The following is a 27,977-nucleotide window of genomic DNA, read 5'->3' as shown; positions in this document are numbered from 1 at the left end:
TTAAAAACCTCAATTTTGTCAAAATGACAGTTCTTCCCAAATTGATCTCTAGATTCAGTGCAATCCCAACCAAATTTCCAGCAGGCTTTTTTGTAGAAATTGATAAGTTGATTCTAAGCTGTATATAAATATGGATAAAACCTAGAACAATTAAAAGATTTCTATAGAAGAAGAAAAAAGTTGAAGACCTTGTACCATTAAATTTCAAGACAAAGTTATTGTCATCAAAATAGATAGGTATAGAGTTACAGAACAGAACAAAGTCCATAAATAGAACTGTTCAAATAAAGTCCACTGATTTTCTATAAATATGCCAAGGTAATTCACTGGAAAATGACAGTCTTTTCAGCAAATGGTGCTGAACAACTGGATATCCATATGGAACAAAAATGAATCTCTACTCTAACCTCACACCACACATAAAATTAACTCTAAATGGACCATAAATATAACATAAAAACTAAAACGATAATAAAACTTCTAGATGAAAACAGATATAAAATCATTACTATTTCAGAGTAGGCAAAAATTACTTAGGACAAGAAAAGTACAAACTACATAAGAAAAATAAGGATAAATTGGACCTCAGTAAAATTTAAAAGGTCTGCTCTTCAAAATACACTATTAAGAAAATGAAAAGGTAAGCCAGAAGCCAAGTGGAAATATTTGCAATGCATATATCTGACAAAGGTTTTGTATCCAGAAGGCACAAAGAACGTTTACAACCTAATAAAAAGATTTTTTTTAATGGTCAAAAGATCTGAAGACAGTTCACATATGAATGACAGAAAGCACATGAAAAAAATGTTTAACAGGGCTTCCCTGGTGGCGCAGTGGTGGCCTGCCGATGCAGGACACGAACCCGTGTCCCAGTCCGGGAGGATCCCACATGCCGCGGAGCGGCTGGGCCCGTGAGCCATGGCCGCTGAGCCTGCGCGTCCAGAGCCTGTGCTCCGCAACGGGAGAGGCCACAACAGTGAGAGGCCCGCGTACCGCAAAAAAAAAAAAAATGTTTAACATTATTAGTCATCGGGGAATACAAATTTAAACCACAATGAGATACCACTATATATCCAATAGAATGGCTTAAAAAAATACTGACAATACTGAAAAAGATTAGAGTAACTGGAATTCACACACATTGTTGGTAGGAATGTAAAATGGTCCAACAGTTTGGCAGTTTCTCATCAAATTAAGTGTATACATACCCTTGAATTGATCCAACAATTCCATTCCTGGAAATGATAATATCTGTCTACATAAAGACTTGTACATGAACATTCATAGCAACTTTATTCCTAATAGCTAAACACTGGAAACAACCTGAATTCCCATCAACAGGTAAACCAATAGACAAATTGTGTTGTTGATATAATGGCATATTACTCAGCAATAAAAATGAATTAATTACTGATATAAACAACAACATTGGTGAATCTCAAAAAAACATTAAACTACATGAAAAAAAGCCAGGTGCAAAAGAGTGCCTACTGTATGATTCCATTTATATGAAATCTAAGAAAGACATAACTAATATAAGATGAAAAACAGATCCATTGTTGCTTAGGCTGGATGGGGGCTGTGAATATTGACTGCCAAGGGGCATAATGGCATTCTTGGCGGTGGTGGAGGGCAGGGGTTGCAGTTGTGGTAGTGATTGTGGTAGTGGTTACTTGGGCATATGCATTTGTCAAAACTTACCAAACTGTACACTTAAAATCCATGCTTTCACTATATGTGAATTATATCTCAATTACATCTTTGATTTTTAAAAAACAAAATATATCTATATATACTTATTTTAAATGTCCAGAAAGATACACTCAAAATTATAAAACAGTAGTATTTCAAAGGTGATATACAAAATATTTAACAATTGGGAATTACAAGCACCAACCAGTCAGAACAGATGGTGGGCATGAACAACTGGTACAGCGGATGAGACGTGCATTAGCCCAGGAAAACAATAGTTATCAATAGATGGTGGGATTATTGATGTCCTCTTTCTTTTTGCTTATTGGTATTTTCTAATTTTCTATCTGTAGTTCAATTAGGTACTTTAAAATAGGGGAAAAAATCTATTTTTAATTATAAAAAAGAAAAATCGTACCCTGTTGACATCACATTTCATACTGTTATAAAATTCTAATGGATCTCAAAACCCTAATGGAACTTTTAAATAATAGATATGAGAAATGGTATACTAAAACAGCATTGAATTAGAAGTTAAAAATGGATAATGCCATAAAAATACTTCCTATCTACTACAAAGAAAATAGTGATATATATATATATATTTTTTTTTTTTTTTTTTTTGGTACGCGGGCCTCTCACTGTTGTGGCCTCTCCCGTTGCGGAGCACAGGCTCTGGACGCGCAGGCTCAGCGGCCTTGGCTCACGGGCCCAGCCGCTCCGCGGCATGTGGGATCCTCCCAGACCAGGGCACGAACCCGTGTCCCCTGCATTGGCAGGCGGACTCTCAACCACTGCGCCACCAGGGAAGCCCGTGAGATATATTTTTTAACTATTTTACTATTTTAAAATGCCCTCCCTTTGCTTCTATTACAACTAGGTCTCCATACAACTGATTATGTTTAAGACAGAGAATATCTTTCCTCAAATTGTCCGGGCTCTGAAATGCCATTCTGCTCTAAAGTCATGATATAGTATTTTCTGATGGGTATCTTGGCCTAGGTCAAACTTCAGAATCTGGTTGAGCAAGCAGGGAAATCAAACAATAATTATCAACCCTGGATAAATTTTTATAGCAAAATTACAGCCCACGACAAGGAGAGTTGCTGCCATCTCCTCCTAGCGTGACAACCTCCATCCCTATGGCTTATCACAGCAACAAACCTTTGCTCTGAGCAACTTCTTCAGAGGTAAGCACAATAAAAACCTGGCCTAAGAGCAGTCGCTGAGAAGCTATGATCAGCAAATAATGACCAGGGAGTCCCCTTTATCATGTGTCTCTCTATCAACAGAGAAACCATACCAGCTCCCCATCAGCCCAGTTGAGAGTCAATGGCTGGTTTAGCAACAGGACTCCTTTCTGAAACGCTCAAAACCCTGGGGTAAGATGATGCTACTGTATAATCTCCTAATGTTGCTTTACAATGCAGCTCAAATATGTGATTTTAAAAGCACCTTAAACCCACCGTGAGTTCACAGTTATCTTTAATGATCTGCAAATCTCAGTGTTTTTAATAGCTCATTTTTGTACTGTGGCTACAGTGGCAACACCTGCACCTAAATAGTTATTGCTTTTAATACCCTGGGCTGTCAGGATGTGCAGTAAATGAGAGGCAGCAGCAGTATCTTCCACCTTTTCTAAGCCTTAATCTACTCTTCCTCCGTTTGAACATAAGTGTATTGAGCTGATAGAGCTGCTGCATCAGCTCCCAGAGCCTGTGCGATCTCGGCTCATGGGACCAAGGTCAGAGGTCATCAGCAGAGGCTGACCACCCTTCTCCATTACATGGAGAGAAACAAGAAGAAAATGGTAGCCAGAGGCCACCAGGGTCTTTCCCTCTGGAAGCTCCAACTCCTGAAAGTGAAGGATCTGTCCCCAGATCACAGTTATAAGAAAAATATACAGAAGTTTTCATGAGGTTCCCCAATATGGCATTTCTGCAAGATACTAAACTATAAATTACATTAGCAAATCTAGCTTCATCCAGACATTTTAATGTCACTCACCCGCTAAACGAGGATAAGAATCATCTTTATAGTTGATATAATAAAGTATTATGTAACAACTTTGATTCTCAAATTTCAAAACATAAGGTATCTCATGTAATAGTAATAGCAGGTATTTATTGAACAATTACTATGGGCCTGACATTGTTCTAAGCTTACATACATTAACTCATTTAATCCTCAAAACAACTCAATTGTTATGACGAGCCAGGATTTGAACCTGGCATCTGTCTCCAGAGTCTTTGCCATACTGCAATAGATCAAGAATCACAGACCCCATTTCTCTAGAGAAGTGAACCTCTCACAAAGCCACCCAAGGGCTCAGAAGGAAGTTGGCTATGACTATACTTCAAAATGTTCCTGAATGGATGGGAAACCCTCCAGTGCTGCACATGTCATAACTGTCTTGCCTCACCTTACCTGTAAAAGTCTTCTGTCTAAACAGAATGTGGTTGGCTCTGAGGGAATACAGCATCAGTGATTTTCAAAACTGGAAATGGCCCCACTGTGATTCTTCAGGTTTAAGGTTTTCTAAGCAAATTCTCTTGTGTATATAACCATTCTCATGCTCCCGCATGGTACACAAATTGCTGATGATCACACCTCACCACAGGGTCACCAGCTACACTGGAGGTTGATTTCCATCTGCAGCTCTCGACTGTGATCATGTGAGAGAAGCAACAGAGGATGACACTGCCTGACTCAGTTCCCCCAGCCCTTAACCACTTCTGCTTCCAACAGTCAGCAACCGCTGTCTCTTTGAGAGCTGGTTTGCCTACAGGGAAGACCAGAAAGACCCTTCCAGAGCAGTCCTTGGCCAGTGACCGGAAGCATGGGGGATATAAATATCCCAGTTCCCTCACCCTGATGGGGACACTCTGAGATGTGATTACATTGTCTCCAGAGCTCCCTGAAAGGTCCAGCCAAAGTCTCCCACCATGGAACTTGACATTGACCCTTAGGTTGGTCTCCTTCCCTTCCCTGTCCTACTTTCCCAACTCTTAGGATGTTTCCTGGGATCATTTCAGAATCAATCGCTTTCATGGCCATCATTGCATTGGGTCTGCTTCTGGAGGTGAACTGAGAGGGACAGCGGAATATGATTTTAGATCCCTCTAAACTCCCACCTCTCTGGATAATCTAAACAAACATCTTGGGGCCATTAAGTCTCCTGCTCCTCTCAATGGGAACCTCAGTTCTGCAGCACAAATGGAATGATCTACTTATACTGGCCTTACTTATCCATAAGCTACTTACTCCTCAATTATTTTTAAAAAATTACAGAGGTCAAGTTATTGGGGGAGAGATGGCCAGAGAGTCCCACATAATATTACTGACTGGACACTTTAAACAAGGGAACTTTGAACTGATGCCCACATAACTGTGGCTTCAACACAAAGAAAATACAATGGATTCAGCGGCTCAAAATGCTGGCCTGCAGCCTGGAAGGCAAACAGATCTCTGTCCCATGTAACTCTGTTCTCCAAGTGTGAGGTCTAGAAAGGATAGACCTTCAATGGATACCAGCCCAAACCCCTCATTTTACAGTCTTGGTTCCTCTGAATCACATCCTTGGGTTAAACATTTCTCACAGTAGTTTTAAACTTTAATTACGTACTCTACCAAAGCAAAGATCAAAATCTCTACAAAGGTTCTTTTTATTTTTTATGATGAAGCATTTATTAGTATGTCTCTTTGGAATAGATTGTCATACCCCAGGCCTGAAAAGAACTTCCACATAGAAATCACTCTCAGAACACTTTTTAAATACTCGAGAGTGTGTCCTTCTTTCTCATCTCATCAATGACTTGTTAATGAGGAATAATTATAATAGATTCTTATTAATAAGAATGCATTGCATTTCAAAAAATTTTTTTAAAAATATAAAACCTATGCATTGATGTCTATAATAGACATTAGGATCCAAACTTTCATCCATACAGAGTATCTAGATGTGGTGCATTTCAAAATAAATCAATGTGGTAGTAACAAAAGATCTGCTTCATGGAATGGGTTGGCCTAATTGAACAGATATAATTACATTCTGTTAATATCCATGTGGACTATGTAGAACGTCATCACTCTTATATGTACATGACTATAATAGTTCTGCGTTTCTTTCCATCCTGGAATCTGAGGACTGATTTCCCTAAATGTCTGTGATCCAAGGGATTTCAAAGAGATTCCTCCAAAATGTTCCAGAGTGAATTTCGTGAGCTGTTCAACTGGACCCAGCCAGCAGCTCGGAGTTAGGACTTCATCTTGGATGACTTGCTGAGGGGAAATCCACCCCCCGCAAAACGAGGGCCAGTTAGTTTGGCCACTGAGAAGGCATTCTCCGTACCTATTCTGTCCTTGTTCCTATAAGAGAGGAGGTGAAAGTTAACTTCTTACCATCTTTTTCCTCTTCTATGTTTGACAGTTCTTAGGGTGAATTAGCCACTGAAAACTGCTTTGATCAAAGCTTCCAGTTTGAGACAAGGTGGTGGTTTAAATCTAATTAGGTGTTACTGATAACACATAGAATTAGGGAAAGACACAATTAAATGTGCTTTCCTAATGTTGATCTAAATACTGACAGAAGGCCTCATAATAGCTCAGACCCTGTGGACTGGAGGCTCCTGACTTGTAATCATCTTCCTATTTTATAAAGCATTTGTTTAGTTCCAAAGATCAGTCAGAAGAATCTTTCTCTTGGCTCAATTATAATGACTAATTCATCATTTATCAACTTTTATAATCCAAAGTTTCAGTGGAAACATAAATATTTATCACACACACAAGGTATCTTCATCAAACTTGGACATTTATAAAATACAAATTTTCCTATAACTTTAGATGAGCAGCAGTTATTATTAGAAATAGTTTAAGATACGAGAAAAGCTGGGAAAGATAAATAAGATGGTACATTTGGCAATAGATAAAGGAAGTTCTAATCTAAAATCTACAATGTATCTTCTATGCAGATCTTCTTTAAATACCCACACATATACACACACACGCGCACACACACACACACACACACACACACACACACACATTCAGGTTTCCTGCAGAGGTATCTTAAATTTATAAAAATTACCTATTGAATAATTAGGGTCTTTTGGAAAACACCTTTGGAGTCCCTTTTTAAAAATAAAAACTGAGCAAACTACTAAGACTAAAACCAATTAGATTTGGCTAATAAAAGTGATTTACTTCAGGGAAGAGAATTCTACCTTTTGCAAAAGAATCTGAATTGTACTGCAGACTCTAGACAGGGCAGGTGGGTAGGGGTGCAGGTCAGGACTGGAGCATGATAAAAACAGGGTTTGAGAAAAGTGAAAAAAAAAAAGGCAAAAAGGTAAAAATGATATGAGTTGCTATTTTATAAAGAGTATGTGTGAGGAGAATAGCCACAGAGATTATTCTAAATTATTCCATTTGAAAAGAACCTGCAGAGAATGTGTTAATCAATCCAGCTGTCCCTTAGCAGAATTGATTTCATTATTATAAAAGCCATCCTCCATAAACAGGACAAAAGCTTTAGCCTTGAGTGGGCCCACCAAAGAAGATTCCTTCAAGTACTCTGACAATTTGTCTACCTCCTGACTGTTGCTAGCTGCAGGCAGTGCCCCCCTCCCCCTGCCCTCTCTTGCCTTAAATAACCTAAAATTTCCTCTCTGAAGGAACTTAAGCTTAATGCTTCTGGCCTGATCTAAGTTGACTAATGGGAATAATGTCTCCTTTATATGATCTTTTTAATGCATTTATAGACCATCTTAATGACTCCCTTCAGCCTTCTTCCTTCCAGTCTAAACCATCTCAGCACTTTTGTTCTTGCCTGGGCATATTTTCCTTCAGCTCCTTAATCTTTTTTTTTTCTTTTCCCTGTTCTCCCATGAACTCATAACTCTCTGTCTCCCTCCAGTTTATGGATCCCAACTAAATGGAACGACCAAATGATGCCCTAGCCAGGTCAGATTGGCCACAAGGAATGAGGATTCAAGGCAAAGGCAGAGTCTAGAGCAGTGCTATCTGACAGAACTTTCCATGATGGTGGAAAAGCTCTGTTTCTGAGCTGCCCAATGAGGCATCCACTAGCCACACATGGCTACTAAGTAGGTGAAATGTGACTAGTGCAATTAAGGAACTAAATTTCTAATTTGATTGAATTGCAATTCACTTTAATTTAAATAGCCACAAGTGGCATACTGCCCGGGGGCAGTGCAATTCTAGTGGATGGGCCATTGGGAGGGAATGAGCTATCAGAGGGGTGTCCCTCTGTCAGCATGCTCCCTGTGTCCAAAAAACTGTGTGTGCCTGGCCGGGGGATCAATAAGGTCAATGGAAACTAGGCCAAATCCCAGGGCCAAGGCAGGTGAGTTAATTAGCCCTAGGAAGGCAATTAACTGTTTAGCCAAGCCAGCTGTTTATAACTGTTTCAACTGGACCACTGGTCTCCAAAATGGAGTGTGTGAACTCTACAAGATGAGTGGGATGACCTGTTGTCAAGTGGCAAGAAGATATTAGAGATTCAATATTTTATCTTTGAAAATTAAAAATCTTTCTTTACTAATAATTACTCACAAAGTGACAATAGTATTTGTGTGTACTTTATAAATTAAAATATATTGGAGGTAAAAAACTATTCCAAAATAGTATTTTTTTAATTTTAAAAACTATATGCGTATATATCAGGGGGGCTGCAAGTTCAAAATTGTTTTACTGATAAGAGTGCACACTCAGAAAGTCTGAAGGCCACAGAGCTAGACAACTGCCTCACGTGGAAACTAGACATGACATTTGATAAGCACAACTTTGGTGCCCTAAAAGAAAACTAGTGTTTATACTCCAACATTCATTCAATTCACATCATTAACATCGGTGGTTCTCAAACATCAGTGTGCATGGAATTCACCTAGAGAGCAATTAAACTGCAGATTTTTGAGGCCCATCCAGAACCTGCTGAATCCAAATATCTGGAAATGGGGCCTAGGAACCTGCATGTTTAATAAATCTCACCAGTGATTCTGCATCAGATAGTTGCTAGACCCACACATTAAGCCAGACCCACCTAAATTAGCTATAGTTTTTAGCAATATTTTACTCTACCAAGGAACTGGCATCTAAATGTGGAATGGGGGAATATTCTGATATACAAAAAGGATAGATTTTTACTGGCAAATGAATTCGCATCCAGCTACTTTAAGTAGCTGTTTGCCACTAATGGATTATTGATGCATGCGTCCAAACCCTGTTTCACCATGTCCTTGAAACGCCCATGTGGATGAAATACCAAGCCTGACTTTCAACTCACAATGTGAGCCTCTACAGAATGAACAAGATGATTTGGGCAATGCACACAGCCAAGGTTCAAACCTGCTGATTCATCTGGGCCCACTCACTCACCCCAGGATTAGGCAAACAATAACAAAGTGAAGAGAACATTTACTCTTCAACATGTAGGCATCCTGAAACCCAAAATATTCACCTGATATCTGCATTATCATCTCCTAGAAGAATGCTCATGCTGATACCCTACAGCAGATACTGAAGTCAGGTACTAGACACAGAAATGATTCAGAGACAGTTTATCTAAAACACAGGTGAAAATTACTCGTGAACTGCTCATAATTACAGTGGTTTTAAGTGTGAATATGCTTCAGCCCATACAAGGCTAATCGTGAACCTCCTCTGCAGACATAGTTATGGAATGATTATCTCCAAACCGTGAGAACTGTGTGGGGGAAAAAATCACACTAGGTTTCCTCTGCTCCACACAAGGTCCACCAGTGAGCTGATATTAATGAATCCCTGTTAGGGTCCTAAGGAGGGGTCTCAGTATCAAAGGAGACGCCCGTCTTGCTCTAACACCAGCCCACTGAGGGACCTGTAGAAAGTAATTTGCTCACCCCTGACTTAGTTTACCCCAGTGAAGTCTGTGACTCTGTGACTGTCTTCAATTATTTTCTTATCAGCAGTTAACAGGCACAACAGAACTAGAACATTTGACTAATTCTTACTTCTGAATGTATTCTTTACGTTTCTGAGCAAGGTATTTCTTCTTTAAGTTCAGCAGTTCATTGCTAAGCTTCTCGATCTCATACTTATATTCTTGGCTCTGTGATTCATACATATTCAGTTCTGAAGACAAAACCTAGCGTGACAAATAAAGCAGCATTAACAGAAGATGCGCGGTGAGACAATATCCTTCTCTGAAAAATCTTTTTAATCTGCGGCCACTTACCTCAGTGAGGCTAGAGATACAAAACCATGCCCAGGTTTAACAGTTAATCTGCACACTTCTACCAGTTCAAGGTCTGTATCTGGGTAAAAATCTGACGGAGGGCTGAAGACTCATAATCCAGTGGCAAACAATGGAACCTCATTCCCCTGCTTTAAAGGAGAACTATCAGGCACATGTAAACAGGCTCACGTATGAATGGTGTAATGTGGTTCAAGAATACTGTGAGTCGAAACAGAAAAACTCCCAGACGTACAGCATAAAATTGCTTTTAAAGCCTTTTTTAAATAAAGCAGTCAGAAAAGTCATTGCAAGAGAGCGTGATTCATCTGAGGATTACTGTAAAAATTACTCAGAATCACCCTGCCCCCACCACCACTCAGTAGGTATTCAATTTATATGTTTTCCAAGGTTGTTGTTCTGCTGAATGTCAATCACCTCTTTACTGTGCCCTTTGGGACTATTCACAGGTTCTCTCTTTATTCCAGCACTGGGACTTACCTCTAAGAAGCAGGGGGCTATGATATCTGCAGGGAGAGTGTACTGCATGCGAGGGGCTCTAATAGGAAACCTAATTACCTGCCTCTTGCACTGTTGTGTTCAGCAGATGCTACTGGTTTCAGGCTGGACAGGGAAAGAGGGAATTTACTCACCTAAACGGATGTGTAGAGCACACTAAAACGAGGGGTACCCCCAACAAAAACCAAGGGGAAAAAAGGGAGGCTACTGTCCTAAGGGGCATGCAATAGATTTGATTTGGTTTTCGTCTAGTTCTGCATTTTTAAAAAATTTGCATAAAAGGCAGATGTTTATCTTTCGAGTGTTCGTCTGCTTCTGAACTATTTCCTCTTAACTGCTGTGAAAAGGATTCTGACGATGTTATCACGAGCTAAAGAATATGCTTTTCACGTTGGAAGAAAAACTGTCTTCAGCCATAAAAAGAAACAAAACTGAGTTATTTGCAGTGAGGTGGATGGACCTAGAGTCTGTCATACAGAGTGAAGTAAGTCAGAAAGAGAAAAACAAATACCGTATGCTAACACATATATATGGAATCTTAAAAAAAAAAAAAGGTTCTGATGAACCTAGGGTCAGGATAGGAATAAAGACGCAGACGTAGAGAATGGACTTGAGGGCATGGGAGGGGGAAGGTTAAGTTGGGATGAAGCGAGAGAGTGGCATGGACATATATACACTACCAAACGTAAAATAGATAGCTAGTGGGAAGCAACTGCATAGCACAGGGAGATCAGCTCGGTGCTTTGTGACCACCTAGAGGGGTGGGATAGGGAGGGTGGGAGGGAGACGCAAGAGGGAGGAGATATGGGGATATATGTATATGTATAGCTGATTCACTTTGTTATACAGCAGAAATTAACACACCCTTGTAAAGCAATTTTACTCCAATAAAGATGTTAAAAAAAAAAATAGTTAAACTCTTAGGAACAAAGACCTTATTTCCAAACAATGAATGTGGAATTTCCTAAAAGAGCCCAGATAATGAGGACAAACTGGTGGACAGGCTTGGTATTATCCACCCCTGAATCTTCCACCAGGGGTCACATGTCATTCAGAGCAAAAATCTGGATACCCTCAGATAAAGGCTTAAAGTAACAAAAGTCTGCTATGAACCACTGAATACAACCCAGCGCTAAGTATGCCTATCTGAGAGTAGTGTAAAGACATGTGCTTTTCTAATTTACACCCAACCCTGAGAAAATAAGTTTTTATTTTATTTGATATATTCAATTGTTTAAAAGGATGAAAATAATCAAAAGATTATGCCTCCTACAAAACTCAAATTATGTCTCAGGATACTCATGTAAAATGAATGCTTAACAGTGATAAGTTGAAAATTAATGCTCTCATTACGTTTCTGTTTCATCTGCTCTCTTTAAGTAAAAGGATGTGATTTCACAACATTGTATTTGTGAAAGGTTTAGTACTGTATTAGTAGCATGGCATCTATTTTAGCCCAGGCAGAAAGGCAATGATTATTACCATCACTGCACAGGAAAGTGCCAGAATTCAGCTGCCATGCGCTACATTCTGTGCATGTGTGTGTATAAGGCTTCCCTAACATGCCAAGAATATCTAAGTACTTTTTAGGAGGTAAAGCTGAGGATATAGTGGGAACACACAGTTTTTGAGAAAACTTTAAAAAGGCACATATAATACTAAAACATTCCATCTCCCCAGCTAATGTTCTTATGTCACTTAGAAGGGAACTTACACTAACAGAATCCTAAAATGATTTTACTTCCCTTTCATGGCTTATTTCATAGATGGTCATGAAGCAAGGTTCCTGGGGACTGGGGAGTAGCCTGTGTTTTGTGGACATGTATTTCAGGCGGAATGAATAGTAAAAACCTGCTTTGACACAATGATCTGCTTCAGTGGGCAGTGGTGTTAAAATATTCCCTCTGTTCTTTCCCACCATCCGAATCCGCTAAATCATCTTGAGATAATCTATACAAACCTTGTCCCCCAAATTTCTATCCCATTGCCATCATCCTCTCCCCAGCTCTTTCTCCACTTGTTCATCTCCCTGCTTTGTGGGAGTCTATTAGCTTAGGAGCGGAGGGGTAGCTTTAAGGCTTGCCCTGTGCCTCCCAGGACTGGAACACTAAAAAAGCTGATATCAAAGGAGGACAGCATTTGGGAGACTGGCTCCTTGTACTGAGCCAGTAGACTTGTCCATGGGTATTCCCCAGAGTGTGTCTGTCCTTCAGCCAGGAAGGAGCAGAGGCTACCACTTACTTTAAGCTGCTTGGTCTTCTCCCGCAGCGTGTGGCGGTAGATCTGTAGCTGCTCTGCAGCCTCAGGCCCAGGCTGCCGGGCCAGGATGTGCTTTAGTTCCACATACAGTTTCTCCTTTTCCTGGTGGAGAGTATAACCACAAGTGGAGATAAATAACCGCATCAAGACAAGGGAAGTGCCTTCAACAGCATGGTCAGGATGATTTGGGATCATCCTAAGGTCCTTCCCAGCTCCACACTGATTACATTCACACGTAGATTCATTCAATCAAGCATCAAACCACATAGGGACCCGGCACTGCCCACCAGCAGGCCAGCAGCAGCCTTGCAACCCCCAGGTTGTGTGGCAAACCACATGCGAAGCCTACCCTGCCCTCCAGTGGACTTGCAACAACTGCATGAGGAATGGCCTCCCAGCCAGCCTGGCCAGGGGCCAGCTCCACCTACCAACATGCCCACAGTAGTCAGCCCTGCCACAATAGAAGGACACATGCAGTCCACAAAGGGGGCACCACTAGAGCATACAGCTCTGGTGACCAGAGGGGAGTGTGTTGCTGGGCCCTAAAGGATATCTCCTACATAAGGCAACTTCCCCAAGATTGGAAAATGTAACTGATGTACCTAACACATAGAAATGAACACAGAGAATTGGCAAAATGAGGAGACAGAGTAATATATTACAAATGAAGGAAGAAGACATAACCTCAGAAAAAGAACTAAAAGAAGTGGAGATAAGCAATCTATCCAACAGAGGGCTCAAGGTAATAATCATAAAGATGCTCACTGAACTTGGGAGAAGAATGTATGAACACAGTAAGAATTTCAATGAAGAGTTAGAGAATATAAAGAAGAACCAAACACAGCTAAAGAATACAATAACTGAAATTAACAATACACTAGAAGGAATCAACAGTAGATTAGATGGTACAGAGGAACTATAAACCAGAAGATAGAGTAGTGGAAATTACAAAGCTGAACAGAAAGAAGAATTAAAAAAAAAATAAGGATAGTTTAAGAGACCTCTGGTATAACATCAAGTGTAATAACATTTGCATTATAGGGATCCCAGAAGGAGAAGAGAGAGAGAAAGGGGCACAGAAAATATCTGAAGAAATAATAGCTGAAAACTTCCCTAACCTTGGAAAGATAAGACATCCAGGTCCAGGAAGCACAGAGAGTAGTCTCAAACAGAATCAACCCAAAGAAGACCACACCAAGACACACTGTAATTAAAATGGCAAAAATTAAAGATAAAGAGAGAATATTAAAAATCAAGAGAAAAGCAACTAGTTACATACATGGGAATTCCCGTAAGATTATCAGCTGGCTTTTCAGAAGAAACTTTGCAGGCCAGAAGGGAGAGACACAATATATTCAAAGCGATGAAAGGAAAAAACTTACAGCCCAAAATTCTCTACCCAGCAAGGTTATCATTTAGATTTGAAGGAGAGATAAAGAGTTTTACAGATAAGCAAAAGCTAAAAGAGTTTAGCACCATTAAACGGGCTTTAAAAGAAATGTTAAAGGAATTTTTCTAGGTGTAAAAGAAAAGGATACAACTAGAAATATGAAAATTATGAAAGGAAAGATCTCACTAGTAAAGCTAAACATACAGTGAAGGTAGTTAAGTCAACAATGTATAAAGCTAGTAGGAAGGCTGTAAGCTAAAAGTAGTAAAATCATCTGTATCACAATACGTAGTTAAGAGATACACAAAACAAAATGATGTAAAATATGACATCAAAAACATTAACCATGGTAGGTGGGGAATGAAAATGTAGGCTGATTAGAATGCATTCAAACTTAAGAGATCAGCAACTTAAAATAATCACATATATATATCACATATATATATATATAAATATATAATAATAGATACACACACACAAAAAGCGAAAGGCATTCAACCGTAACACTACAGACAGTCATCAAATCACACGGGAAGAGAGCAAAAGAAAAAGAAAGGAACAAAAAACTTTAAAAAAGAAATTAACAAAATATCAATAATTAAATGTAAATGGACTAACTGCTCCAATCAAAAGACATAGAGTAGATGAATGAATACAAAAACAAAACCCAAATGTATGCTGCCTACAAGAGACTCACTTCAGATCGAAAGACACACACAGACTGAAAGTTAGGGGGCAGAAAAGAATAATAATGATCAGAGAAGAAATAAATGAAATAGAGAAATAATAAAGAATCAGAGCAAGGACAGCCATCTGCTGGTTCACCTGTTGGTTGTCCCAGAGGGTATCCATGCGCAGGGTAATGGGAGTGTTGTCCAGCCATCATATGATGCTGTCAGATATGCCAGACAGATGTTGCTCAACGTCACAAGGCAGGCAGATGATAACCTCACAGAAGGGACCACAGCGATAAGTTGCCATGGCAGTGCACTATGGTCAGCTTTTCCTGCTTATATTCTCTCACCCTGAAGTTTCCCTGTTATCTGGTTCTTTCATTCACGGTCACGTGGGGGGGGGGGGCGTGGCAAGTGGTGTAACTGGAAGTGGAGATGCATCAGCCAGAAATGACTCAGCACGAAGTGCATCACTGGAAGTGGAAACGTCATCAAAGCACAACAGGGCAGGGCTAGGGTTGGGGTTAACCTCACCAAAGGGAGTGAGCAGGGCCACCTTTGACGAGAGAGAGAGAGAGGACCCAAATAAACAAAAAATCAGAAATGAAAGAAAAGTTACAACCAACACCACCAAAATACAAAGGATCATAAGAGATTACTACGAACAATTAGACGCCAGTAAAATGGACAACCTAGAAGAAATGGATAAATTCCTAGAAACATACAATCTCCAAAACTGAATCATGACAGAAGAAATAGAAAATATGAACAGACCAATTAATGAAATTTAATCGGTAATAAAAAATATCTAACAAAGTCCAAGATCAGATGGCTTCACAGGTGAATTCTACCAAACATTTAAAGAAAAGTTGATACTTATTACTATCAAGCTACTCCAAAAATCTGTGGAAGAAGGAACACTTCTTTTTTTTTTAATTTTTAAATTTTATTTATGTTTTTATACAGCAGGTTCTTATTAGTCATCAATTTTATACACATCAGTGTATACATGTCAATCCCAATCGCCCAACTCAGCACACCACCATCCCCACCCCCCTGCGGCTTTCCCCCCTTGGTGTCCATACGTTTGTTCTCTACATCTGTGTCTCAACTTCTGCCCTGCAAACCGGTTCATCTGTACTGTTTTTCTAGGTTCCACATATACGTGTTAATATACGATATTTGTTTTTCTCCTTCTGAATTACTTCACTCTGTATGACAGTCTCTAGATCCATCCACGTCTCAACAAATGACTCAATTTCGTTCCTTTTTATGGCTGAGTAATATTCCATTGTATATATGTGCCACATCTTCTTTATCCATTCATCTGTCAATGGGCATTTAGGTGGCTTCTATGACCTGGCTATTGTAAATAGTGCTGCAATGAAAATTGGGGTGCATGTGTCGTTTTGAATTATGGTCTTCTCTGGGTATATACCCAGTAGTGGGATTGCTGGATAATATGGTAGTTTTATTTTTAGTTTTTTAAGGAACCTCCATACTGTTCTCCATAGTGGCTGTATCAATTTACATTCCCACCAACAGTGCAAGAGGATTCCCTTTTCTCCACACCCTCTCCAGCATTTGTTGTTTGTACATTTTCTGATGATGCCCATTTTAACTGGTATGAGGTGATACATCATTGTAGTTTTGATTTGCATTTCTCTAATAATTAGTGACGTTGAGCAGCTTTTCACGTGCTTTTCGGCCATCTGTATGTCTTCTTTGGAGAAATGTCTATTTAGGTCTTCTGCCCATTTTTGGATTGGGTTGTTTCTTTCTTTAATATTGAGCTGCAAGAGCTGTTTATATATTTTGGAGGTTAGTACTTTGCCCATTGATTCGTTTGCAAATATTTTCTCCCATTCTGAGGGTTATCTTTTCGTCTTGTTTATAGCTTCCTTTGCTGTGCAAAAGCTTTTAAGTTTCATTAGGTCCCATTTGTTTATTTTTGTTTTTATTTCCATTACTCCAGGAGGTGGATCAAAAAAGATCTTGCTGTAATTTATGTCAAAGAGTGTTCTTCCTATGCTTTCCTCAAAGAGTTTTATAATCTCTGGTCTTACATTTAGGTCTCTAATCCATTTTGAGTTTATTTTTGTGTATGGTGTTAGGGAGTGTTCTAATTTCATTCTTTTACATGTAGCTGTCCAGTTTTCCCACCACCACTTATTGAAGAGACTGTCTTTTCTCCATTGCATATCCTTGCCTCCTTTGTCATAGATTAGTTGATCATAGGTGTGTGGGTTTATCTCTGGGCTTCCTATCTTGCTCCATGGATCTATGATTCTGTTTTTGTGCCAGTACCATACTGTCTTGATTATTGTAGCACTGTAGTATAGTCTGAAGTCATGGAGTCTGATTCCTCCAGCTCCGTTTTTTTCCCTCAAGACTGCTTCGGCTATTCGGGGTTTTTTGTGTCTCCATACAAATTTTAAGATTTTTTGTTCTAGTTCCGTAAAAAATGCCATTGGTAATTTGATAGGGATTGCATTGAATCTGTAGATTGCTTTGGGTAGTATACTCATTTTCACAATACTGATTTTTCCAATCCAAGAACATGGTATATGTCTCCATCCGTTTGTATCATCTTTAATTTCTTTCATCAGTGTCTTATAGTTTTCTGCATACAGGTCTTTTGTCTCCTTAGGTAGGTTTATTTCTAGGTATTTTATTCTTTTTGTTGCAATGGTAAATGGGAGTGTTTGCTTAATTTCTCTTTCAGATTTTTCATCATTGGTGTATAGGAATGCAAGAGATTTCTGTGCATTAATTTTGTATCCTGCAACTTTACCAAATTCATTGATTAGCTCTAGTAGTTTTCTGGTGGCATTTTTAGGATTCTCTATGTATAGTATCATGTCATCTGCAAACAGTGACAGTTTTACTTTTTCTTTTCCAATTTGTATTCCTTTTATTTCTATTTCTTCTCTGATTGCCGTGGCTAGGACTTCAAAAACTATGTTGAATAATAGTGGTGAGAGTGGACATCCTTGTCTTGTTCCTCATCTTAGAGGAAATGCTTTCAGTTTTTCACCATTGAGAATGATGTTTGCTGTGGGTTTGTCATATATGGCCTTTATTATGTTGAGGTAGGTTCCCTCTATGCCCACTTCCTGCACAATTTTTATCATAAATGGATGTTGGATTTTGTCAAAAGTTTTTTCTGCATCTATTGAGATGATCATATGGTTTTTATTCTTCAATTTGTTAATATTGTGTATCACATTGATCGATTTGCGTATATTGAAGAATCCTTGCATCCCTGGGATAAATCCCACCTGATCATGGTGTATGATCCTTTTAATGTGTTGTTGGATTCTCTTTGCTAGTATTTTGTAGAGAATTTTTGCATCTATATTCATCAGTGATATTGGTCTGTAATTTTCTTTTTTGTAGTATCTTTGTCTGGTTTTGGTATCAGAGTGATGGTGGCCTTGTAGAATAAGTTTGGGAGTGTTCCTTCCTCTGCAATATTTTGGAACAGTTTGAGAAGGATGGGTGTTAGCTCTTCTCTAGATGTTTGATAGAGTTCACCTGTGAAGCCATCTGTTCCTGGACTTTTGTTTGTTGGAAGATTTTTAATCACAGTTTCAATTTCATTACTTGTGATTGGTCTATTCATATTTTCTATTTCTTCCTGGTTCAATCTTGGAAGGTTATACCTTTCTAAGAATTTGTTCATTTCTTCCAGGTTGTCCATTTTATTGGCATAGAGTTGCTTGTAGTAGTCTCTTAGGATGCTTTGTATTCTGCGGTGTCTGTTGTAACTTCTCCTTTTTCATTTCTAATTTTATTGATTTGAGTCCCCTCCCTCTTTTTCTTGATGAGTCTGGCTAGTGGTTTATCAATTTTGTTTATCTTCTTCTTTAGTTTTATTGATCTTTGCTATTGTTTTCTTTGTCTCTATTTCATTTATTTCTGCTCTGATCTTTATGATTTCTTTCCTTCCGCTAACTTTGGATTTTGTTTGTCCTTCTTTCTCTAGTTCCTTTAGGTGTAAGGTTAGATTGTTTATTTGAGATTTTTCTTGTTTCTTGAGGTAGGCTTGTATTGCTGTAAATTCCCTCTTAGAACTGCTCTTGCTGCATCCCATACATTTTGGATCGTGGCGTTTTCATTGTCATTTGTCTCTAGGTATTTTTTGATTTCCTCTTTGATTTCTTCAGTGATCTCTTGGTTATTTAGTAACATATTGTTTAGCCTCCATGTGTTTGTGTTTTCTACATTTTTTTTCCTTGTAATTGATATCTAATCTCATAGTGTTGTGGTCAGAAAAGATGCTTGATATGATATCAATTTTCTTAAATTTACTGAGTCTTGATTTGTGACCCAAGATGTGACCCATCTGGAGAGTGTTCCGTGCACACTTGAGAAGAAAGTGTAATCTGCTCTTTTGGATGGAATGTCCTATAAATATCAATTAAATGTATCTGGTCTATTGTGTCATTTAAAGCTTGGGCTTCTTTATTAATTTTCTGTTTGGATGATCTGTCCATTGGTGTAAGTGAGGTGTTAAGGTCCCCCAGTATTACTCTGTTACTGTGGATTTCCTCTTTTATAGCTGTTAGCAGTTGCCTTATGTAATGAGGTGCTCCTATGTTGGGTGCATATATATTTATAATTGTTATATCTTCTTCTTGGATTGATCCCTTGATCATTATGTAGTGTCCTTCCTTGTCTCTTGTAATATTCTTTATTCTAAAGTCTATTTTATCTGATATGAGTATTGCTACTCCAGGTATCTTTTGACTTACATTTGCATGGAATATCTTTTTCCATCCCCTCGCTTTCAGTCTGAATGTGTCCCTAGGTCTGAAGTGGGTCTCTTGTAGATAGCATATATATGGGTCTTGTTTTTATGTCCATTCAGCAAGCCTGTGTCTTTTGGTTGGAGCATTTAATTCATTCACATTTAAGGTTATTATCTATATGTATGTTCCTATGACCATTTTCTTAATTGTTTTGGGTTTGTTTTTGTAGGTCCTTTTCTTCTCTTGTGTTTCCCACTTAGAGAAGTTCCTTTAGCATTTGTTGTAGAGCTGGTTTGGTGGTGCTGAATTCTCTTAGCTTTTGCTTGTCTGTAAAGCTTTTGATTTCTCTATGGAATCTGAATGAAATCCTTGCCGGGTAGAGTAATCTTGGTTGTAGGTTCTTCCCTTTCATCACTTTAAGTATATCATGCCACTCCCTTCTGGCTTGTAGAGTTTCTGCTGAGAAATCAGCTGTTAACCTTATGGGAGTTCCCTTGTATGTTATTTTTCGTTTTTCCCTTGCTGCTTTCCATAATTTTTCTTTGTCTTTAATTTTTGCCAATTTGATTACTATGTGTGTCGGTGTGTTTCTCCTTGGCTTTATCCTACATGGGACTCTCTGAGCTTCCTGGACTTGGGTGGCTATTTCCTTTCCCATGTTAGGGAAGTTTTCGACAATAATCTCTTCAAATATTTTCTCTGGTCCTTGCTCTCTCTCTTCTCCTTCTGGAACCCCTATAATGCGAATGTTGTTGCGTTTAATGTTGTCCCAGAGGTCTCTTAGGCTGTCTTCATTTCTTTTCATTCTTTTTTCTTCACTCTGTTCCACAGAAGTAAATTCCAGCATTCTGTCTTTCAGGTCACTTATCCGTTTTTCTGCCTCAGTTATTCTGCTATTGATTCCTTCTACTGTAGTTTTCATTTCAGTTATTGTATTGTTCATCTCTGTTTGTTTGTTCTTTAATTCTTCTAGGTCTTTGTTAAACATTTCTTGCATCTTCTCGATCTTTGCCTCCATTCTTTTTCCAGGGTCCTGGTTCATCTTCACTATCATTATTCTGAATTCTTTTTCGGGAAGGTTGCCTATCTCCACTTCATTTAGCTGTTTTTCTGGGGTTTTATCTTGTTCCTTCATCTGGTACATAGCCCTCTGCCTTTTCATCTTGTCTGTCTTTCTGTGAATGTGGTTTTTGTTCCACAGGCTGCAGGACTGTAGTTCTTCTTGTTTCTGCTGTCTGCCCTCTGGTGGATAAGGCTATCTAAGAGGCTTGTTTAAGTTTCCTGATGGGAGGGACTGGTGGTAGGTAGAGCTGGCTGTTGCTCTGGTGGGCAGAACTCAGTAAAACTTTAATCCGCTTGAATGTTGATGGGTGGGGCTGGGTTCCCTCCCTGTTGGTTGTTTGGCCTGAGACAACCCAACACTGGAGCCCACCTGGGCTCTTTGGTGGGGCTAATGACAGACTCTGGGAGGGCTCACTCCAAGGAGTACCTCCCAGAACTTCTGTTGCCAGTGTCCTTGTCCCCACGGTGAGCCACAGCCACCCCCCGCCTCTGCAGGAAGTCCTCCAACGCTAGCAGGTAGGTCTGGTTCAGTCTCCCCTGGGGTCACTGCTCCTTCCCCTGGGTCCCGATGCACACACTACTTTGTGTGTGCCCTCCAAGAGTAGAGTCTCTGTTTTCTCCAATCCTGTCGAAGTTCTGCAATCAATTCCCACTAGGCTTCAAAGTCTGACTCTTTAGGAATTCCTCCTTCCGCTGCCAGACCGCCATGTTGGGAAGCATGACGTGGGGCTCAGAACCTTCAGAACCTTCATTCCAGTGGGTGGACTTCTGTGGTATAAGTGTTCTCCAGTCTGTGAGTCACCCACCCAGCAGTTATGGGATTTGATTTTACTGTGATTGTGCCCCTCCTACCATCTCATTGTGGCTTCTACTTTGTCTTTGGACGTGCGGTATCTTTTTTGGTGACTTCCAGTGTCTTCCTGTCGATGACTGTCCAGCAGCTAGTTGTTATTCTGGTGTTATCACAAGAGGGAGTGAGAGCACGTCCTTCTACTCCACCATCTTGGTTCCTCGAGGAAGGAACACTTCTGAACTCATTCTACAAGGCCAGCATCACCTTGATACCATGATCAAGTGGGATTTATCCCAGGGATACAAAGATGGTTCATTACGCACAAATCAATCGATGTGATACACCACATTAACAAATTGTAGAATAAAAATCATATGATCTTTTCAATAATGCAGAAAAAGCTTTTGACATTCAACATCTGTTTATTACAAAAACCTCAACAAAGTGAATATGGTGGGAATATACTTCATCATAAAGGCCGTAAGTGACAAACCCAAAGCAAACTTGATGAAAAGCTGAAAGCATTTCCTCTAAGATCAGAAACAAGACAAGAATGCCCATTCTTGCCACTTTTATTCATCATAGTATTGGAAGTCCTAGCTACAGCAATTAGACAAGAAAAAGAAGTAAAAGAAATCCAAATTGGAAAGGAAGAAGTAAAACCTGACTGTTTGCAGATGACATGATACTACATATACAGAAAACCCTTAAGATGCTACCAAAAAACTACTAGAACTAATAAAGAAATTCAGTAAAGTTGTAGGATACAAAATTAATATACAGAAATATGCTGCATGTCTATACACTAATAACAAAATATCAGAAAGAGAAATTAAGGAAACAATCCCATTTAGAATGGCATCAAGAAGAATAAAATATCTAGGAATAAGTCTAGGAATAAGTCTAACCAAAGAGGTTAAAGACTTATACTCTGAAAACTATATGACACTGATGAAAGAAAATGAAGGTGGCACAAACAAATGGAAGGATATATCATACTAATAGATTGAAAGAATTAATATTGTAAAAATGACCATACTTCCCCAGGCAATCAACAGATTCAATGCAATCTCTATCAAAATACCAAAGGCATTCTTCACAGAACTAGAACAAATAATTTTTAAAATTTGTATGGAAACACAAAAGACCCCCAACAGCTAAAGCAATCTTGAGAAAGAAGAACAAAGCTGGAGGTATTATGCTCCCTGATTTCAAACTATGCTGCAAAACTGCAGTAATCAAAACAATATGGTACTGGCACAAAAACAGACACATAAATCAATGGAACAGAATTGCGATCCCAGAAATAATGGGATCATTATTATGATATGGTCAATATGGTCAATTAATCTATGACAAAGGAGGCAAAAATATACAATGGGGAAAAGACAGCCTCTTCGATAAATAGTGTGGGGAAAATTGGACAGGCACATGCAAAAGAATCAAACTAAACTCATTTATCGGACTTCCCTGGTGGTGCAGTGGTTGAGAATCTGTCTGCCAACGCAGGGGACACAGGTTTGAGCCCCGGTCCAGGAGGGTCCCACATGCTGTGGAGCAACTAAGCCCATGTGCCGCAACTACTGAGCCTGCGCTCTATAGCCCACGAGCCACAACTACTGAAGCCCATGCACCTAGAGCCCATGCTCCACAACAAGAGAGGCCACTGCAATGAGAAGCCCATGCACTGCAATGAAGAGTAGCCACTGCTCACCACAACTAGAGAAAGCCCACACGCAGCAACGAAGACCCAATGCAGCCAAAAATAAATAAACTTAAAATATTAAAAAATAAGAACATAGAAAAAATAAATTGTATGCTTAACCACATAAAAAATAAATTAAAAATAAATGATTTTTTTAAAAAGTTGAAAAAAAACCAACTAATTTATCACACTATATACAAAAATAAACTAAAATGGATTAAAGACTTAAATGCAAGGCCTGAAGCCATAAAAACTCCTAGAAGAAAACATAGGCAGTAAACTCTTTGACATCAGTCTTTACAATATCTTTTTGGATCTGTTTCCTCAGACAAGGGCTACAAAACCAAAACAAAAAAACAAATAGAACATGTATAAAACTAAAAAGCTTTTAGGGAAGGAAACTATCAACAAAATGAAAAGGCAACCTACTCAATGGGAGAAGATATTTGCAAACAATATAATCAGCAAGGGGTTCATATCCAAAATATACAAAGAACTCATACAACACAAATCAAAAAAAACCCCCAAACAACTCTATTAAAAAACAGACAGAGGACCTGAATAGGCATTTTTCCAAAAACGACATACAGACGGCCAACAGACATTATGATAAGATGCTCAACGTAACAAATCATTAGGGAAATGCAAATCAAAACCACAATGAGATACCACCTCACACCTATCAGAATGGTTAGCATCAAAAAAGACTATAAAAAGTGTTGGCGAGTTTGTGGAGAAAAGGGAGTACTTGTGCACTGTAGTGGGACTGTAAATTGGTGTGGCCAATTTGTAAGTTGGAAAAGAGTGTGGAGGTTCCTCAAAAAATTAAAAATAGAACTACCATATGATCCAGGAATTTCACTTACGGGTTTTTGCCTGAAGAAAACAAAAACACTAATTCAAAAAGATACATGCACACCAATGTTCATTGCTGCATTATTTATAATAGCCAAGATATGGAAGCAACCTAAGTGTCCATTGATAGACGATGGATAAAGAATATGTAGTATATGTATACAAAGTGATATTACTCAGCCATAAAAAATTGAAATCTTGCAATATGCAACAACATGGATGGATCTAGACAGTATTATGCTTTGTGAAATAAGCCAGATAGAGAAAGACAAATACCGTATGATCTCACTTAAATGTAGAATCTAAAAAACAAAATAAAACAGACTCAGATACAAAGGACAAATAGGTGCTTGCCAGAGGGGAGGCGGGTAGGGGGAGGAAGAAATAGCTGAAGGGGATTAAGAGGTATGAACCACCAGTTATAAAATAAATAAGCCATGGGGATATAACATACAGCATAAGGAAAATGGTCAATAATATTGTAATAACTTTGTGTGGGGACAGATGATTACTAGACTTAGTGTTGTGATCATTTCATAATATATGTAAATGTCAAATCACTATGTAGCACACCTGAAACTAACACAATATTCTACATCAATCATATTTCAACTTTAAAAAGTTGTGATATCCCAACCCTGATCAAGGGCCCAGGATGTGCTAGCATTTGGATACAAATAATAAGACAAATGAGGAAGAGACAGTCCCTCTCTTCCTAAACTTATGTCACATGACTGAGAGACAAGGATGTGACAGAAGATTTCTAAAAAGTGTTGTGGCCAGTAAAAGCAGGGAGTGACAAACTGTTTGGAGGAGTTGGGGGAGAGTTCACAAAAATGTCACTTAAACTGTCCCTTGAAGAATGAGTAGGAGTTTTCCCCAAGCAGAGAGAGAAAAAAAGGGCTTTTTAGGCCAACGTTCAGTGATGAGAACAGGAGAGAGGTGAGTCCAGCTCAGCAGGTACATACACGAGGCAGGTACACGGAGAGAAAATGCTGGGTGCGTAGGTTGGCACATGCGATGTGGTTTGGGACCACATTCTTTAAGCAACTGGGAGCCAAGGATGAGCCATGCCTGGGTTTGTCTTCAGAGGAATAACTCCAGCAGGAAAGCAGAGAACAGAATGAGGGGACTGCTCAGGGGACCAGTACAAGCAGAAGATGAAGAAAGCTGGACCCAAGGCCGCTAGAATGGAAAGTAGGTAGATGTGAAGACATTTCTGAGGCAGAATCAGGGAGATTTGGTGAATGACCAGACAAGGGAGGAAGGAAGGAACAGGAGCCCAGAGGACTTCAAGGTTGCTACTGTGGACACCTCGGGGGGTGGAGGTGTTGGCATTGGAGGCAGACAGACTAGGAGAGGGGAGGATATAGGGAGAGGGGAAGGGAACTGTTACTACATTCTCTGCTGATGATCAGTGGGTTCCTGAAATGTTAAGCTTGAGGCCCTGTGGGACTATCTAGAAGAGAAGTTGAAAATAAGGTCTCAGACTTGAGAATTGAGGAGCATGTTGGAACTAGAGATGGATCACATCCAGAGCCATGGGAGTGGATCTGTCTACTGGGATGGCTTACAGGGAGGGCCAAGGCAACCCGATTTTTGAGAAAACTAGCATATAAGGGGTAGGTAAGTATGAGAGACCCAGAGAAAGAGAATGAGGGAGAATAATTTACCCCAAACCAAGAAAAGGCAGACGTTTAAAAAGGAAGGAAAGATGTGAATCATCAGTGACATCAAAGGGGTTAAAGAGAAGAAACAGGAGAAGGACTGAAAACAGCCTCTGGGGTGGGCTGTGAGGACCAAGCAACCTTGGTCAGAAAGGCTGGAGTAACGTGTGGGGGTAAAGGTCACAGAGACTGAAGAATAAGTCAGAAGTAAAAAAGAAGTGAGTCTTTTAAGAAACATGGCATGAGAAGAACTGAGATCTGGAACTGATTTGAGGGAGTAGGTAAAAATCCAGGAAACCTAAGATATACAAATTTGTAGAACTAAAAGAAAGGACTTCCTAGGATCCCAAAGCAAATCATAATTCTATGACTTATTTAAACCAATAAGCAATACAGAATTCCCATTTCTACCCTGAAGTTTAATTGCTTGTAATGTATTTTCAGATCCTTGAACTAAAGATACTACACATGAGCCAAGACTTATTTCTAAGGCATCTCAATTCTGGATTCCCATTTCTCTGCACTGCAGTCATCTGAACAAGCACTGATAAAGACTAGCGTGTCGGGCTTCCCTGGTGGCACAGTGGTTAAGAATCTGCCTGCCAGTGCAGGGGACACGGGTTTGAGCCCTGGTCTGGGAAGATCCCACATGCCGCGGAGCAACTAAGCCTGTGAGCCACAACTACTGAGCCTGCACTCTAGAGCCCACGAGCCACAACTACTGAGCCCGTGTGCCATAACTACTGAAGCCCATGTGCCTAGAGCCCGTGCTCCGCAACAAGAGAAGCCACCGCAATGAGAAGCCCGTGCGCTGCAATGAAGAGCAGCCCCCGCTTGCCACAACTAGAGAAAGCCCATGCGCAGCAAAGACCCAACACAGTCAAAAATAAATAAAATAAATGTATAAAAATAAAAAACAAAAAAAGACTAGTGTGTCTACTCATTTGTCTCTGTACTTTTACATTTACTTCCTTAAGGTAATTAATTATGTTTAAGGAAAAAAATATAAGTACATGCCCTCTCATTAAATAAACATCCAATCAACTGGAAACTAATTTTTACCTAGAGCTAACTAATCTTACCATTGTCATCAAATAATCTGTTTTTGCCAGAGAACATAAATGTCATCTAAAAAATAGGTAAAAGAAAATTCATTAACCAGTCATTGTTACCATTTGTTTTAGTTTTCCCTAGCCGAATTACAGAAAATTTATAACAAATAACATGGCTCTACTTTCAAAAGAGTGTATGCAAATTAAAAATTAGATGGGATAAGTTTCTGGAGAAACAAGTATCAAGATAATACTCACGAGAGGACCTTCAAGATGGCGGAGGAGTAAGACATGGAGATCACCTTCCTCCCCACAAATACATCAAAAATACATCTACATGTGGAACAGCTCCTACAGAACATCTACTGAACGCTGGCAGAAGACCTCAGACTTCCCAAAAGGCAAGAAACTCCCCACGTACCTGGGTAGGGCAAAAGAAAAAAGGAAAAACAGAGACAAAAGAATAGGGACGGGACCTGCACCTCTGGGAGGGAGCTGTGAAGAAGGAAAAGTTTCCACACACTAGGAAGCCCCTTCACTGGCAGAGATGGGGGGTAGCGGGGGTGGGGCAAAGCTATGGAGTGATGGAGGAGAGCACAACAACAGGGGAGCAGAGGGCAAAGCGCAGAGATTCCCACACAGAGGATCGGTGCCGACCAGCACTCATCAGCCTGAGAGGCTTGTCTGTTCACCCGCCGGGGTGGGTGGGGGCTGGGAGCTGAGGCTCGGGCTTCAGAGATCAGATCCCAGGGAGAGGACTGGGGTTGGCTCCATGAACACAACCTGAAGGGGGCTAGTGCACCACAGCTAACTGGGAGGGAGTGGGAAAAAGTCTGGACCTGCCTAAGAGGCAAGAGACCACTGTTTCGGAGTGCGTAAGGAGAGGGGATTCAGAGCACCGCCTAAACAAGCTACAGAGACGGGCGTGAGCCACAGCTATCAGTGTGGACGCCAGAGATGGGCACGAAACGCTAAGGCTGCTGCAGCCACCAACAAGCCTGTGTGCAAGCACAGGTCACTATCCACACCTCCCCTCCTGGGAGCCTGTGCAGCCCGCCACTGCCAGGGTCCCGTGATCCAGGAGCAACTTCCACGGGAGAACACACAGCGCATATCAGGCTGGTGCAGCATCATGCCAGCCTCTGCCGCCGCAAGCTCGCCCTGCATACCATACCCCCTCCCTCCCCCCAGCCTGAGTGAGCCAGAACCCCCTAAGCAGCTGCTCCTTTAACCCCCTCCTGTCTGAGTGAAGAACAGACGCCAGAGGGCGACCTACACAGAGGAGGGGCCAAAACCAAAGCTGAATCCCCAGGAGCTGTGCA

General features: G+C 40.0%; 1 protein-coding gene across 1 annotated transcript in view; it reads right to left on the bottom strand.

Moving 5' to 3' along the window:
• Nucleotides 1-858: 858 nt before the first annotated feature.
• The window catches only part of CFAP58 (cilia and flagella associated protein 58), a 116,789-nt gene continuing 89,670 nt past the window's right edge, over nt 859-27,977 (bottom strand). The window contains exons 16-18 of the mRNA XM_049696823.1: nt 12,686-12,805; nt 9,705-9,838; nt 859-6,060 (exon numbers count right to left, since the gene is read on the bottom strand). Of these exons, the coding sequence (XP_049552780.1) occupies nt 5,949-6,060; nt 9,705-9,838; nt 12,686-12,805 (366 nt within the window). The 3' untranslated portion in view covers nt 859-5,948. The remainder of the gene's footprint in view (nt 6,061-9,704; nt 9,839-12,685; nt 12,806-27,977) is intronic.

The sequence above is a fragment of the Orcinus orca genome, chromosome 14 (genome assembly GCF_937001465.1).
Source record: "Orcinus orca chromosome 14, mOrcOrc1.1, whole genome shotgun sequence".
Lineage (NCBI taxonomy): Eukaryota > Metazoa > Chordata > Mammalia > Artiodactyla > Delphinidae > Orcinus > Orcinus orca.
Note: the sequence above shows the minus strand (reverse complement) of the source record. Positions and strands in the feature narration are given on the sequence as shown.